Source organism: Hirundo rustica, chromosome 6, assembly GCF_015227805.2.
Source record: "Hirundo rustica isolate bHirRus1 chromosome 6, bHirRus1.pri.v3, whole genome shotgun sequence".
Taxonomy (NCBI): Eukaryota; Metazoa; Chordata; class Aves; order Passeriformes; family Hirundinidae; genus Hirundo; species Hirundo rustica.
Window position 1 is genome coordinate 3,215,902 of NC_053455.1, and position 15,635 is coordinate 3,231,536.

The following is a 15,635-nucleotide window of genomic DNA, read 5'->3' on the forward strand; positions in this document are numbered from 1 at the left end:
AAGCAGCAGAGCACAGCAGCTCCCTGCAGTATTCCAACAGCTCCTCTCCACCCCAGCACAGCAGATGGAAACAGGCATTATTTTAGGTACAACAGCAAATGAGGGAGCAGTCGAAACTGAAGGCACACTACAAATCCAACAAAAACTCCAGGAAGCTGAGAAAAGGATGAAGATCATACCAAGAATTACCAGATCTTCCCTGTCACACAGGGACCACTTTGCAATTAAAACAGGGAAACAGAACCTCTTAATGAAACGTTTTATTTAAACCAATACAAGCACCATGCTTAGCAATAAAAGATTTGGTTTGAAGTAAACATGCGGTGTGAAGCAGCAGAGACTAAACTGCAGATGGAAGTTGTACTGGTTACTGGTATTTTCATGGAACTGCCAAATTCTCAAGTCTGGCCATGAACCTCTCACACCTTTTAAGACAATGAGTCTGAACCACAGAACAAACACGTGAGTTTCACTGAGCCCCTTCTCATGTCCCACCACGGCTCCATTTCACAGTCACTACACGTTTCTATTAAAAAAATGTTCATGATGTTTATTTTTGGAATGCACTGAAGTAAGGAATTGAATTCTCTTGCTTCTGCCTCTCTGAGTCAGATCCCTGCTATCGTTTCTGGACCAGCTGTTTTACAGTTAAAGATACAAAAATGGAATCCTGGGACAAATGCAAAGATGCTCCTTTGGAGAAGTGAAAAAGGTGTCAACACCTGCATTATTGCCTCCTTTTACAGAACAGTATTCATGATACTAGAAATACACTTAAACCATCAAATATCAGCATTTACGGGGTTTTTTTTTTTTGTTAAAAATATTCAAAATACTACAAGTCTATTTCATGGGCTGACATGCAAACTCATGCTTTATTTCAGCTTTCCATCAATGAATAGGATTACAAGAGCTGTATCCCAGCCATCTAGTCAATATTTAAAGCAAACCTGATTAGTTGTGGCAGAAGTCTCCCTTGGAGAGACCTTCAACTCCAGACCAAGGATTTTATGGCCAACTTACTAACTCCTGAAAAATAGGAGCTACCAATGGAAAATGCTGACTTCTCAGACCTTTAGCTACAAAGGCTCCCCTAGGTTAATTTATGCTGTCCTTTACAAGTCTGAAAATTCCAGAGAAATGCTTGATTAGAGATGGGCAATTCACCAGCAAAGCCCAGCTGGAACATACTGGCCTCAACATGGACTCATCTGCCTCCCACTGAGCCTAAGGAGGCAGCAGCACAGAACACACAGTTCTACAGATAAGGTGGGGAAAGGATGTTATGAAAACAAGGATTATTTGTGCAGGAAAGACTCGAACATCACGATGTCTTTGTTTAATCAAGTGCTAGCACTACGTGCATCTCAAGAGCCCAGGACAATTAGCAGCAGCCAGTCGTGTCAAAACACTGCATTAAGACCAAGGAGAACACAAACGAGGCTGGAAGAGCAAACACCCTCTGCACGCTCGTCCTTCCCAGAACCTGCAGCTGCCTCCACAGCCCAGCCAGGGGAGGGAGGAACAGCAGGCAGGGCTGGCTGAAGGGTAATACTGGTGGGCTGAGCAGCATCAACAGCACCTTTCAGGAGAAACTGGGCTTAAACACTCTCACGAGGATCTGTTTGCTCCCTGCAAGGCTGCAGGGGCAGCACCCAAGGCAGAAAGTGCTTAAGTGAGGCACGAGAACACGTGAGGTGGAAGAACTCAGCTGAAGATTCTGCTGTAAGGAGCAATGCTTTCTTGGCAGAAGGTGGAGCAATCCGGAGATGAAAGGTCAAATTCGATCATTTCGTGCAGCAGCTCCTCCCTTCCCTCCTGATACAGGCCCCTTGCACAGTTATTTTTGTGCAGACCTGTGCAGGCAGCAGTTGGCTGCTGGCAGCCCACCAGTGTACAAAGTACAACAGACATGATTAATCCAGTTTTTCCCCACTGCAAATCAAGCTGAACATTCCAAGCAGCAGCTTCCCTCTCGCCCACGCTGTACTTTGACATGCCTCACCTTTAGTACAATCCCCAAAAAAACCTCAAAAGGGATTCTTGCTGTTTCCAGGCTGATGCTTGGAATGGCACTATCCTTTAAGCCAAAGTCTTACTTATACAATGTTTGTCACAAAAGACATTGCTTTTATTGATCTGCAGTACAGAATGATCAAGCAACGGTTTCATAGTCAACAATTTTCCGTCCAGGGAAATGAAATTGCTTTTCCAGTTCAGTACGTTAACACAGAAATTTAATTACAAGCACTTCTTTCCCGCACCGAAAGATCAATTTAATTGGATCATTCCAACACGTATTTGGAAAAGCTTCTCTCAAGTCAGATTTATATACAAATAAATGAGTAATAACATCAAACTAGGAAGAGATTTACCAACACCGAAGACCTTTGCAAATGAATTCCTTGCGATCTTGCAGGAATTAGTGTTTTACCACTAACACAGCCTATGTTGACAAATGAAAAACAACCCCACTTTCAGCAAAGGTTTCACAGCGTGAAATACTGGCCTCCAAATTTAACACTGCATTCCTTCCCAGCGAGCAGATTGGTTGGGGCAGCTGTATTTTAAGGTGTGCTATCAACAGGAAGCTGCTCTTTACGCAGATACTCGTTCAGTAGCACAACACTCGCAAGCAAGATAGGGAGAGACTGCCCCATGAGTGCTCCTCCTGCCACAGCACAGGCTGAACGTGTCTCACGTCAGACAGCTACTCTATTCAATATAAAACAGACCTGCAAAAAGACTGGTCATTTATAAAAGTTAAACGTTATTTTCACATCAGGTTTGCTGTTTCAAAGAGATGAACCGTTAAGCAGATGAAAAATCAAATGGTCACTTATGCAAAAGCTTCATCTGGAATGTAATTTTGACCAAAAAGCCATTAAGAAAGTTAGAAGTTGTAATTAAAGTACTCAAAAGCTACGTGTGACCAACTTTTATAACAAAAGAGATATAAATCGTTCATTATCATGAAAAGCTTTAACCTCCTGACTCCTACAAATGGAGCAGATTATTGGAATTTCAAAGAAAATGAGGTTGGCTTTTTGTTTTAACAGATGTCAACTGCAGCACGAGGCACTAGGAACAAATATTACTCGGATTCTTTAACAAAGATTTTACCAAATTTGTAAGAAGTGGCAGTGTAAAATTCTCAAGTCCTTTTAAAGCTAACAAATGAAAGGCACACAGTATCACCAGGTGTTCGGATAACAGGAAATGAGCAGAGGTAAACTTCTCAAGAGTGTCAGAATAGAGATGCAAGAAGAAATCTGGTACAAGAGGAACCAGAGTTGTAGTTCAGCCCTTAATTATCAGCTAGTTCCTGTGAGACTGTACTAGCATGAGAACTGGACAGTCAAAGCTTTGCCCTGAAATTTAGAAAGATTGACTCAGGCAACTGAGGAATTACTGGAATGACAAAAATTAGTTCCAAGAATTTGACACACTTCACATGGACTCGATGGAAAGATAAATGCATGGATTTGCTGTACAAAGATTAATACCGAACAAATGCTTCCAGGGAGCAATCAAAATTGAGAAGACATGAAGTCAAAAAAATCTGGTGACAGTATGTGGTGGCTTATAGCTGGCCTATAGGCCTCACAGTTATAAATTAATTCTAACTTTGTCACTGAAATATGGTTGATTATATAATTACCTTAATTATGTAACTTGACCAGTAAGGCCTGTTGGAGAGCAGACCCCGGCTGCTGGGGATTCTTTTATGGGAGAAGACGCCACAGGGCAAGAAAAATATGGGAGTGTGGACCTCAGTACACAAAGACCCCATTATGAAGGTATGGATTCCTTTTCTAAAGAAATGGGCTAAGATAAACAAGCAAGGCTTTACCGGCCCTGCTAACGTGGTCTGAGAAACAGGGACTGTGTGTAACGGAAGGAACCGCTCTAGATTTGAAAACATGGGAGCGGGTTGGCAGGTGTATCATTGAAGAAGCCTCCCCAGGAGATGAGGCAGCCATCGATGTGATAAAGCCCTGGAGGCTTTTAGTAGACTTGTTAAGGCAGTTAAAAACCGAGCGTGACGCAAGGACGGCGGTGGGGACACTGCAGGCGCCACCAACTGAGGCCGGCAGCGAGGAGAGGGCACCGGGAGGAGCAGCGGCAGGTGCGGACGCTGGAACGGGCACACGAGAGAGGACGGGTAAAGCAGCCACGTGAACTCGTGCTGCCGCTCCGTGCCGGGACTCTTCCCTGGAGGAGCGTCCCACGGCCGTGCAGGGCTGTGCCACCGGCTCGGCTGGGGTGCCTCTTCCGGGGGTGTCCTGCGGCCAAGTGCTGGGACACGCTGACAGCGGACCGCTGATCGCACCAAAACCCCAGCCAGCTGCCGCAAAGCCCTGCCTTGCCACCACGAAGCAGTGCCTAGCTGCTGCGGAGAGGCGTGGAGCGCGCCTGCACAGCCATCTGAACAGCATGCGCTGGAGCTGCACGTGTCCTGCATCACCGCAAACATGCTCGGGCTGCCTTATCCTGGAGCTGACCGGTTAGACTGCAAATCTGCACCTACAATGCTGCCTGCATCCGTCTTGGGTAGCAATGCAAGATGTAACCACTAGTGTGTATTCTAATATCATCTGTTGAAACCGGCTGGGGAGGTGTTTTCTTCATCTCTTCTATACCCCATTCCACCTAACTCCAGGAGGGGAGAGGGGCTGGGTGTCTTCTGTTCATGGGCAGCTGTTAATCCAGCTGTGTCACTGCTCTTTATCCCTTCCAGGACCCATCCTCCCTGCAGGAGATATCTGCTGTCCATGGGCCATCCAGGCTCACTGCAGGGCTGAGACAATTCCATCCTCCCTCGGGAGATGCTGCAGCCAGGGGAGGAGCCCGGCATTCCTACCTGGATAAAACCTGAGATTGGGAACAGCAGCACAGCCTGTGTGCACTGGACTGCCAGAGGAACCCCGGAGCCATCCCACCACCACTGGGCCTTCAGAGAAAACTACACCCTTCTACAGGATCATCTCTGCTAGAACCACACCTGTCACTGCAGGAGGACTTGACTGGACTGCTCCCAGCACCTTGACCAACAGGCTCATATTCTGACTCTGTCAGTGATTTTTTTTGTTTGCTTTTTCGTACTACTACATTTTTACTTTTAATATTCCTAGTCAAGAACTGTTACTCCTATTCTCATATCTTTGCCTGAAAGCCTCTTAACTTCAAAACTGTAATATAATTTGGAGGGAGGGGTTTTACATTCTGCATTCCAAGAGAAGCTCCGCCTTTCCCTGGCAGACACCTGTCCTTCCAAACCAAGACAACTGGATGCACCTGCCCATTGCTGGCACTGGTGGGCAGACCCTGGGCACACGTCACTGTGCCCAAGTCAATCCTGCGTCAAGCCCAGAAGCACTGGGGAGCGGGAGAAGCCGCAGCTTCAGAGCGGAAAGTGCTGAACAAATATTACCCACCGGACTTTGATCCGGCAAAGATCCCGAAGCTCGAGCTCCCCAAGGACCGGCAGTACGTGCTGAGGCTGGTGGCCCCCTTCAACACGAGGTGCAAGACATGTAGGGAGCACATCTACAAGGGCAAGAAATTCAGTGCCCACAAGGGGACAGTGCAGAACGAGGTCTACCTGGGGCTGCCCATCTTCTGCGTCATCAAGTGCACGCGCTGCCTGGCTGAGATCACCTTCAAGTCAGATCCCAAGAACACAGATTACCCCGTGGAACATGGTGCCACAAGGAACTTCCAGGTTGAAAAGCTCCTGGAGGAGGAGGAAAAGAGGCTGCAGAAGGAGAGGGAAGAGGAAGAGCTCAACAATCCCATGAAGGTCCTGGAGAACCTGCAGGAGTTGAAAGCTCAACCAGTGCCAGGCCAACGTGGATTCTGAGGCCACGCTGAAGCAGTACAAGGAGCTGGAGGAGGAGCAGAGGTGCAAGAAGCAGGAGGAGGATGAACAGGAGATGAAGGCCATGGTGGAACATGCCCAGAACCGCCGGCTCCTGGTGGATTCTGACTCTGACAAGGAACCAGCGAAACCCTGCCCGAATCCCACAGCCCAAACAAAACCCACAGACGTCCTGCAGGAGGACCCCCAGCTCCAGAGCAAGAAGCCAAGGACGGAGAGCTGGGAGCAGAGCGTGGGCAAGCTCAGCAGCAAGGCCCAGCTGGCCGGGCTGGTGGCCCGCAGGATGCAGAAGCCGGATCCTGCCCTGCAGAACAGGATGGAAACACAAGGCACTGCGGCCAACACCACCTCGCTTCCAGCAGCAGCAGCCACGTCCTCACTGGATTTGTTGGGAGCCTACTCACACAGCGAGGAGAGCACCAGCAACTGAGGAGCCAGCAGGGCCAGGGCTGTCCCAGCTCCCTCCTGCTCCTGGAGCCCCACACAGAGCTGGAAGCACAACCAGGGGCTGGGGGAATCACTGGGGGGGAAAAAAAAAAACCCAAAAAGCAACGACAGTACATAAATTCTGCATATAAATGGCTAATGTGTCATAAGGATTCGTTTGTAGCTCAGAAAAAGTTAGCGTCAGCTTCCAAATGATGTTTGTACACGGTTATAAATCCAGAACTGAACTATTTTAGTTACAGAAATATTAGTCACAGGAGTGCAAAAGGAGTCCCTGCAGAGGAGTATTCCCTTTTAGCAGGTACAAATAAGAAAACACCTGCAAAGATTTGTTACTTCAAGGAGACAGACCTGCCATTCTTCGCACAAACTCTGCACAAGAGAGATACTGCAGGAGACAGCTGTGAACACAGTGCATTGCTTGGACGTAAGTATTCATGTCTGGTTCCAGTATCACCAGGACGTTACATAAATACTTAGAACAGAGGTTTTCCTTAGTGGAAGAAGCCCAGTTTCTCACGCAGCCATTCTTCAGTTAGGTCTTCTGTATTTCTGATTTCGAATACCTAAAGGAAATGGCATTGCATCAATTCCTATGGGGTGGGAGTGGAAAGGGACAAGCACACAATGCAAGCAGCACCTTTCCACACGTGCTGTCTGAGCTGCAAGAAACCACGCGCCAACCTACAAATTTCAGGTGCTTTCTTGAAAGCATCAGATCAGAGGAAAATACACAAGACTAAGCGGCAAAAAAACGTCATTAACGTGAACAAGAAGCTTGTAATTGCTATTTCTAGGTTTCACTCTTGTCCCTTAAGAATATGAGAAAAGCACATGTACTACATTTTAAAATGACCCTGAAGTGACCTCATCTCACATGCATTATCTCAGCATAATGGTATTTTGAAGAACACTAATTAATTTAATATCTGGGTTGATTTAAGCTCAAAGTTCAGCAATTTTGCTCAGTACAACACACAGTGATTTTTTTCTTTGAATTGAAATAAATTCATAATATCCAGAAGTTTATTATTTTACCTGCAAAATATCTCAAAATAGAAAACTTGGGAAATAAAACCCCAACAAGATCTTAAAAGCACAGAATGGTTTGGGTTGCAAGGGACCTTAAAGACCAACCGGTTCCAATCCCCTGCCATGGGCAGGAACACCTTCCACGACCCCACGTTGCTCCAAACTCCATCGAACCTGGCCTTGAGCATTTCCAGGGACGGGGCAGCCAGAGCATCTCTGAGCAAAACTCACAAAACAACCCAAAAACTACTAACTCAAAGTTTTGTGAAATCTTTAATGAACTTTTAATGCAGCCTTGAAGCAGAAAACAAGGTCCAAAACACCAGTATAGTCTTTACATTCCACATGAGCAAGTAACTGGCTGGGGTTTGGGTTTTTTGTGGGTTTTTTTTTTCTTTTTTTAATAGCCTGAAGAGAAACTATGTGAATTATGCATTGATTACCGGAGTCTATGAGATGCCCAAAGACAAAAGTCAGGTAATTTTACAAATTCACAGGCCTTCAGAATAGAGAAACGCCAAAAATCAGCGTTACAAGAACAGAACAGCTTAACAGGAGCCAAGCTAATATTCAAGTCACAAGAGACCGATGAGAGAACTCAGCTGAGTCATGAGCAGAAATCACACCAGGAGGAAGTCACAGCATGAGTTCAAATGAAACACAGCTCAGCATGTGGCAAGAATAAAGCACATTTTAAGAGCAAGCAGGCAATCCCAACTGGAGACAGCCTGTGTTCTCAGCCTTCAGGAGGGAGATGAATGATCATGAACCTCTATACCCAGTCCTGGACTTGCATTCAAAAGCCACTCAAGCTGAGTTTCTCCCGTTTCAGAAGCAATAGGAACTCCAACTGAGCTACATCCCAGGCTTTCACCTTCTTCTCACCAACCCTTTCTTCTTACTTACTGAAAACTCTCTTCCTCCTTTCTATCACAGCTATCAGCCCTCCCAGGTGCAGTTTGAACAGATCTAATAAAAAATTTCTTGGGGCTGTGCTGATTGTTTCTGCCATCTTCTGCTGCCTTCCTATTGACTCTTGTCAACTAGAGGTCTAATTTATAACAGAGGCGTCTTTTCTTACAAGGTACCGCTGGAGAGGCAGAAGCTGGATGGAGCTTGGAGCAACCTGGTCTAGTGGGAGGTGTTTGAACAAATGAACATTAAGGTCCCTTCCAACCCAAGCCATTCTGTGATTCATAGTTCTCTTACTGGCCCAACAGACATTTTTACTGGCATGTTAAAGGACTCAGCAGGATAAGGGAGACCTAAAGGGAACAGCGCTGCTGGAAGTTCTGCAGTCATTTCACATGCTATGAGAAACCTGAAGCAGCTACTGACTCTATTAAGCTTTACTGCTTGAGGCAAAAAGGAGTCTAGGTGCCAGTTAGGCAGAGATTTCAAAGATCTCCAGAACGAAAAAGAGGTGACATTTCTTTTCTCAAATGTACACACAGCCAGGCCTAGTGAATGCAGTGATTTCTTCTGGTGTCAGTACTGGAAGAACCCAACACAGGAAGAAATTGTTCATGACTTGGCACATGTTACTTACTCTGCAGGCTGTTCTGCAAGCTCCCAGCCCCAGGAACCAGCTAAACGGATCTGTTCCATACCACACTGAGGCTTTAGTCTATTCTTCCCATCAGTAAATTCCTCCCCCACAGCAAAGATGTCCATCCTACTGAGGGATATTTTTGTTTTAGAGAACACTGTTCCTCCTGGTGTTTTAGGCTACAGAAATCTCCACACGTCCTCTCCTTCAAGTCTTCCTAAACCAGACTCTGTTCACTGTAATCACAAACTCTCACAAAACCCTTCTTGCCATCGGTTCAAGCAAGACACAAAACAACAACCTGCAGTGAAGGGGGAGAGAGTTATTTCAAAAGCCAGTTGTACCTTAGTGAGTTCAGCTGTCTGTACAAGCTTATTCTTGCTTCCAGCATACATCATCTGCTGCTCAGGCTTACATCCTGTAGTTACAGGGGGAAAAAAGGAGAGTTTGTTTAGTTACTTTGACTGCAACACTTCAAAAATAAGGGTTTGTTTTTTTTTTTTCCTTAAGAATTCAAACTGAAAGTTAAAGACATTCTCAGGTAACTACAGAATATACTCAATAGTTGCTAAATTTTTATGTACCTAGTTACTCTAGCTCTGAGAAATGAAGGGTAGAACAATGCGATCAGTTTATCTTCTTCCAGGGGATAACAAGGATAATCTATTAATACCAGCAAGATACACTACCACAATACAGAACACAGATGGAAGCCCAGGAGCAATTCAGCTCTGTAAGCCCAAACCAAGACCTGGCTTCTATTAAAATTACACAGTGCCCTGTCCAGGTAAGTTGATGTTGAGGGTTGGTGTGACACAAGCAGAGGATGCTCTGCTATACTGCTCTCTACAAACTCGGGATGATCCAGGATTAGAGGCTCCTGGAACAGTCCGTTCCCCCAGCACTTTCCCATGCTCAGATCTGGGTTAGGGAGCCCCCTTTTCCTCCTTTTCACCCATGGCTGTGAAAAGCCCTTCAGACTGTCACCTCACAGCATCTTTTACTGCTGCCCACTACATGCAGTTCCCCTGAAAAGTCTCCTCCAAATCCCATTCTAACCCTCCTAGAGTTCTGCTCCTTTCACGGGTAGAATGAAAGGAATTGGATTCTAAGATCCTCAGAAAGAAATGGGGTCCCCTGTCCTTCTGAGATGAGAGGAATTTCTTCCCTCCCAGTCACTTGTGTCTGAATAGCAAGAGACAGGTAAACAGAATCACTCATGAACAGAGGTAGTGTCTTCCAGCCCTCTCTCCACTCACTTCCTGAGCCTTACAGGGTCATGTTTTAAGGATTCCTCAAGATCTGAGGAGTAAACAGGTTAAGTTAGGTTAAACCTCCATGAGTAGATGCAGAGTGCTCCAGGCTCTGTCCTTCAGAAGAGAGAACAGACACATTTAGGCAGACACACCTTTTGGCCAGCTAAACAGGAAACCAACACTCTAGCTCGGCCTTCAGAAGTGGAAAAGAGAGAATCTCTTCTATCATACATCTGAAGCGCACTAAATGTGAACCTCAAAGGCAGGAAAACCTCCTTGAGAGCACTAAGTACTCAGTCTTATCTTCCTTATTAAGGTATACTTCCAAATTTACAACACGCAGTAGCTACCACTCACAAAGTTCACTCACCAACTGGACTGGAGAAGATAAAGCACAATGGATAGGAAACTCTTCCATCTTCATGCTGGTACTTGTAACTATACACAATAAATGTTTTTTCTGAGGTTAAAGAAACTAAGAAATCAATTGTTTTAGTAGGATATAATCCTCAGTTACCAGAGCTTGATGCAGGCACAAGTCAGTGTTACGTTTTAGATGATGTTTTAATTTGGCAATAAAAACCTCACTGTTCTGCTTTCACTTCCACATCAGACTTTCAAAACTGGCCCTGCCTCAATGGAAGGGCTGTCTCTGTAGTAATGTTTCACATCAGAGCTAAAAAATCACCCTCTCATCACAAATATTCCTCTTCCAACTTTGTAAAAAGACTTCCCACACCCACCAGCACGGTTTTGGCTTAATGAAAGCCAAGTTCTTTCTTTGCTGACCAAGAACTTCGTTGTTTCAGGTGTTTTGCTGAATTTGAACCAGAGTTTTAGCCAGGACTTCTGTTTTACAGCCTCCCACTGCACTGTGGGCATGAAAGGGAAGATTCAGAACAGCGCAGGGAATGGTGCCAGCCAGCTCTTGAGGCTAATAGGGCAGGTATTTTCTTCGCATGTAACTTAAGTACCCCTTTTATTTCATTAGTCAGAGTCATTTACTTGACCCTCTTTTGTTCCTTTTTTTTCAAAAGAGGGATTCCTCCCTGAATCACATGCCCACAGCAATCTCACAGAATCAGTAACTGCAGCAAAACAACAACAGCCGCATCCTGAGAAAGTACCAAAACAGATCCAGAGTTACACAGGCAGTTTCCTATACTTAGAAGCAGCCACCAACTGGTACATTTTACTCACTTCTTTACATTACCAGCAGCATGGCTTTGCTTTACTTCCCCAAACATTATATAGTCTAAAAGGAAATAAAATGTCAGGAAAGGCTTAAATGAGTCATTGTTTCAACAAGCGGTACAACAGTTCAGCGCAGCCTGAGAACGGATCCCTGGGTTATTTCACAAATAAAGGATCAGCAAGATCATACTACAGCAATTATTGGCCTAAAAAGGTGAAGTCCAACATTTTGAACAGCATCCAGGAGTGAGTAAGTCCAAATGGCAGCAGCACAGGAAGGATATCGAGGTTGTCTCTCGGGCAGCTCATCCTTTAGCTCATCGGGAGAAATACCCTGGTGACATTAAACACAAGCAATATCTGAGCAAGTATCTCTCACGGGAAGGTTAAAGCAGCGTAACGGGCAGTGAAACACCCACAAGGCAGATGTGGATCTGCAGGTGAACTGAGAAGGGCTTCCCAAATTACTACAGCAGTTTAGGGAGACTTGTGTGCCAACAGACTCCCGTGACTAAACACAGAACTAATGTTAGCATGAATAATCATCCCTATTTTAGGCGTGAGTTTAGCACACTTTTGGCTCTAGTCGGCTATGCTGGCAGCTACCATGCTTTGCCAGCTCTAGTGCTAAACAGAAATAAGTGAGCACACGCCATGAAGTCAGTTAAAATCAGCTACGTAACTCAAAAGTTTGAAAAATTCAGTCCTTCCTCCTTCAGCAAACAAAAGGGTCCCGTTACATTTAAGTGTTACATTAACATCCAAATTCTAGGGAACAAGAGCTATGGTGAATGCTCCAATCCCTGGGAAGGATTTAATTTTGCCCTACGGACCATTAAGAAACACCACACACTGGGCTGACCTTATTATGCCACCCATCAAATTTAGAGTCTGCAGGGGATTAGCAATCCTGCTTCTAATTGATGGCAGACCAGCTCAGAGGCAAATGTGCAGATCTACGTGGAAACACAGCAGAAATCTCTTCAAAAAGCCAGCAGGTGCCAAAGACGCTTTTTACATCATTAAAACAGCTTTAAAATAACTTTTTTTTTTTGGTGCAATTAATTAGTCAACTCGATTGCTTCTGCATAGTTTCACTATTAATGGTGCTGTGCTTTACATGCAGAGTGACCATGCATTTAAATAAGCTCATGACCCAAATTAGATTAAGAGTTTGATAACAATTTGAAACTAAGGCAGTACCTTAGAGACAACAATATATTGCAGGCTGAAGATACTCTTATTTACAATTCATTTAACAAACCTCATGCTCCTCATCCAGCACCACCAACTGCTTATCCTTGTCGATTTTCACTATAAATCAAAATAAAACACAGATCAATGGTTTTTTTCAATCGATTTATACAATGGATGCACAAAGCTTTTTAGCACTCAACAATTACGGTCCTTGTGATTCTGTTTTTCTTCTTCAGTGTATCCCATGACTTCCCAAAATCCTTTTACAAAGAGTGGTAGGCTCTGAGCCATAATTAAATATAAATACTCTGCTAAGAGCAAAAGGAGACTTGAATCCTAAGAATAGCACTGTTTTATTGTTAAAATTACGGGCAGGATTGGGAGTGCTGCAGCTCAGAGAACAAACACCCTCCTGCTCCTGCTGACCTGATACAGCAGCAACACTACACAGTGAAGAAAAGAGGAGAGAGGATTTTCTGACCATTTTTGTCAGGCATCTTTGGAACTTACTTATAATGGCAGCATTGTTGGTCTCTTTGCGAAATCGGAATTTTCTCAGTTTCTCCACCAGGTCTTCGGCAACATCACAAACCACCAGAGATTCACTCTGCAGAAAGGAAATGGCAGAGGGGAGGGGGAGATAAATCCTTCTAGAAAGTGAAACGGACAATAAAATCCCGGTGTCACACATATCTGTGCATAAACCCTACTGAAGACGAGCCTGCATGCAGCTTGTCCAGCGCTTCAGAGCATCACATAAATCAGAAAAAACGTGGGTGAAAGCAAATTGGTTTTCTTTTTAAAAAAACCACATTAACAGAACATTTTTCCATTTTAATTTCCCGATTCAAAGCCACACAGTTAGCTAGGAGTATTTAATTAACTGCTCCTGAGGTGGGATTACTCTCAGATCTCTAAGAAGTAAACTTTACCCTTCAGAAATAGATTTTACACTTCTAGACTTAAGAAGTAAATTTTACACTTCAGTTTCCAAGCCCTGAAATAAGGGAGTCCCTTAGAGTGGCAGCAAATGGGATCAAGTAATTTAAGCATTCAACATAATAAGAGCTACTATTAGTTTTAAAGAACATCATACTTGTTTATTTTTACCCACAAAAATAATTATTGGACTTCTGAGAGTCACACACACACACAGAAAGAGTTTCAGACATTTTAACCCCAAAACATGCAGCCATTTCCCCCTGTGCACACCAAGCTCTCAGCAGAGATGCTCACATACCATATTAGTCATCACACTGAAGATGAGGAAGGAAATTATTGTTTCACAAGCAGCCATGCAGGTTATCTTCCCTTACACAAGCGATTTCTGAACGGCACCAAGCAAACCACTGCCATTTCCTGAGCAACATTTTATACACACAACCTCCATCACCAAGGGCTTCATGCCAGCTTGATAAAGAAGTTACTTAAAATCTGCAGCTTACACTGTATTCGTGAACTCCCAAGGCACCAAGAGCTTTGTACCAAAGCAACTGTTTATCAAGGTTTCCTTAAAAAAAATCCTCAGATAAAAAAATTGTGCAAGATTACCAATCAAAAGCTCTAATAAAGAGCTCTTGCATTGAGATAAATCACTGGTTTTAAACCAGAATGTCACTATTTAAGCTCTCAGTGCTGTCTCCTCGTGTTCAACATTGTGAGATTTCCCTCAAAATGCAGACGGGTGGCTCTGCTCCCCCACTTCCAATACCCCACGTTTGTTGTTGCTCCTGAAAAGATTTCCACCTTGACCAAATTCTGGCACAAAATCTCGTCCCTCTGCTTCCTCTGGACAGCTGGAGAGGAAATCAGGCTCTGCTGTGAGAGCACAGCCTCCCTGATTTTGCTTGTTTCCCCTAAATGTCAAAGATTGCCCTTGGCTCCCTCTGATCAGCGAGTGGGTGCCTCTCACCCAAACGGGTCGAATTCGATGATCTCAAAGGTCTTTTCCAACCTAATTCATTCTGGATTCTGTGAAATATCCCTAGTACCCACTCTCACTCATTCAAGAAAAAAAACCCCTAAAAATATTTAAAAACACAACAGAATTCAGGGCTGCATTTCATAGCTGAAGTTGTATTTCATATACAATGTCACTAATGGCCACTCTCACTAACCCAGGAGGTCTCCATTAAAAAAACCCAACAAGACTGAAGGCTGCATTTCAAAGCTGATGTTATATTTTATATGAAATGCTCTTTTGTGAAGGAAGCTTTTCTCCCAATCCTCTGGGCTCACCAGCTTCTCCCAGCAAACAAGCCATGCTCTTGCTCACACCTGTGCAGCCACACAAACACAAATCCCTGAGGGAATCTGAAGGAAAACACTTGGCAACGTCAGATTCAGACTGTTTATCGGGGCTAAGCCGGCTCACCGACGCTTGGCTTAACAAAAACTCGAGAGAGCCAAGGCAGGATTGCTGCACAGACACACGGACACACCTGCCACCACCACCGAGGGGGATGCTGCTGCTCCCTGGACCCTCCTGTGCACACAGATCCCCCTCGGGACACCCACTCCCCTCAAGTAAACATGAATTTCCCAAAGCGCCTCAAGCACGACTCTCACCAGAGAGGCACACAGCAAAAGAGCCCGAGATTTGATCAAATCTGCTTTACAACTGCTCCTTCTACGGGTGGTTCACTTCCCCAAACCTTTACTTAAAAGCAGCATGACTCTTCCTTTTCCCACAACCATTTCTTTACCCATTAGCCAATATTAATGCAAAGTACCCCACAGCATTCATCCACCAGTCCTTGTTTCTCTTGGTCTGTTCCAACCAGCAATCACAGCTCAAGTCCAAATTCACCACTCGGGTGAATTAGTTCAACGAGCAACAATCAGACGTTCTTCAGTAAATCACCTCGAAACATTACAAGACAAGCAACAACCAGGTGCGATCAAGCCATCAGTTTCACAGACACATTATTAGTTCCTCAGAGGTCAGATCACGCGCTTTCCCGCTGATTATTCCATCATTTCCCTATCGAATCTTTGTGAATCAGCTAACTAGGCATTATCTCAGCGGGGTGAGCCCCCTCCCGTCCGGACCCCCCACCCTCCCCTCACGATCCCGCCG

General features: G+C 44.8%; 2 protein-coding genes across 2 annotated transcripts; one reads left to right on the forward strand and one right to left on the reverse strand.

The window, feature by feature from the left end:
• Positions 1 to 245: 245 nt before the first annotated feature.
• Positions 246 to 13,915, reverse strand: GMFB (glia maturation factor beta). Its single transcript, XM_058420944.1, has 7 exons — positions 13,797 to 13,915; positions 13,067 to 13,163; positions 12,624 to 12,673; positions 11,642 to 11,693; positions 10,536 to 10,616; positions 9,254 to 9,327; positions 246 to 6,894 (listed from the first exon to the last, which is right to left on the reverse strand). The coding sequence occupies exons 1-7, from the start codon at positions 13,851 to 13,853 to the stop codon at positions 6,823 to 6,825; spliced, it is 483 nt and encodes a 160-aa protein (XP_058276927.1). The 5' UTR covers positions 13,854 to 13,915; the 3' UTR covers positions 246 to 6,822.
• LOC120753779 (splicing factor YJU2-like) lies at positions 4,476 to 6,311 on the forward strand. Its single transcript, XM_058420881.1, is given in 3 exon segments — positions 4,476 to 4,507; positions 5,263 to 5,829; positions 5,831 to 6,311. Coding segments are annotated over 3 exon segments (1,080 nt in total).
• Positions 13,916 to 15,635: the final 1,720 nt, after the last annotated feature.

Excerpts from the sequence above, each read along its gene's own strand:
- GMFB (XM_058420944.1), bottom strand. The coding sequence starts at position 13,853 with ATGGCTGCTTGTGAAACAATAATTTCCTTCCTCATCTTCAGTGTGATG. Across the intron at positions 11,694-12,623 it reads TGCTGGATGAGGAGCATGAG|GGTATTTCTCCCGATGAGCT; the intron begins GTTTGTTAAATG and ends TAATGTCACCAG. Across the intron at positions 9,328-10,535 it reads TATCTTCTCCAGTCCAGTTG|GATGTAAGCCTGAGCAGCAG; the intron begins GTGAGTGAACTT and ends CTGTAACTACAG.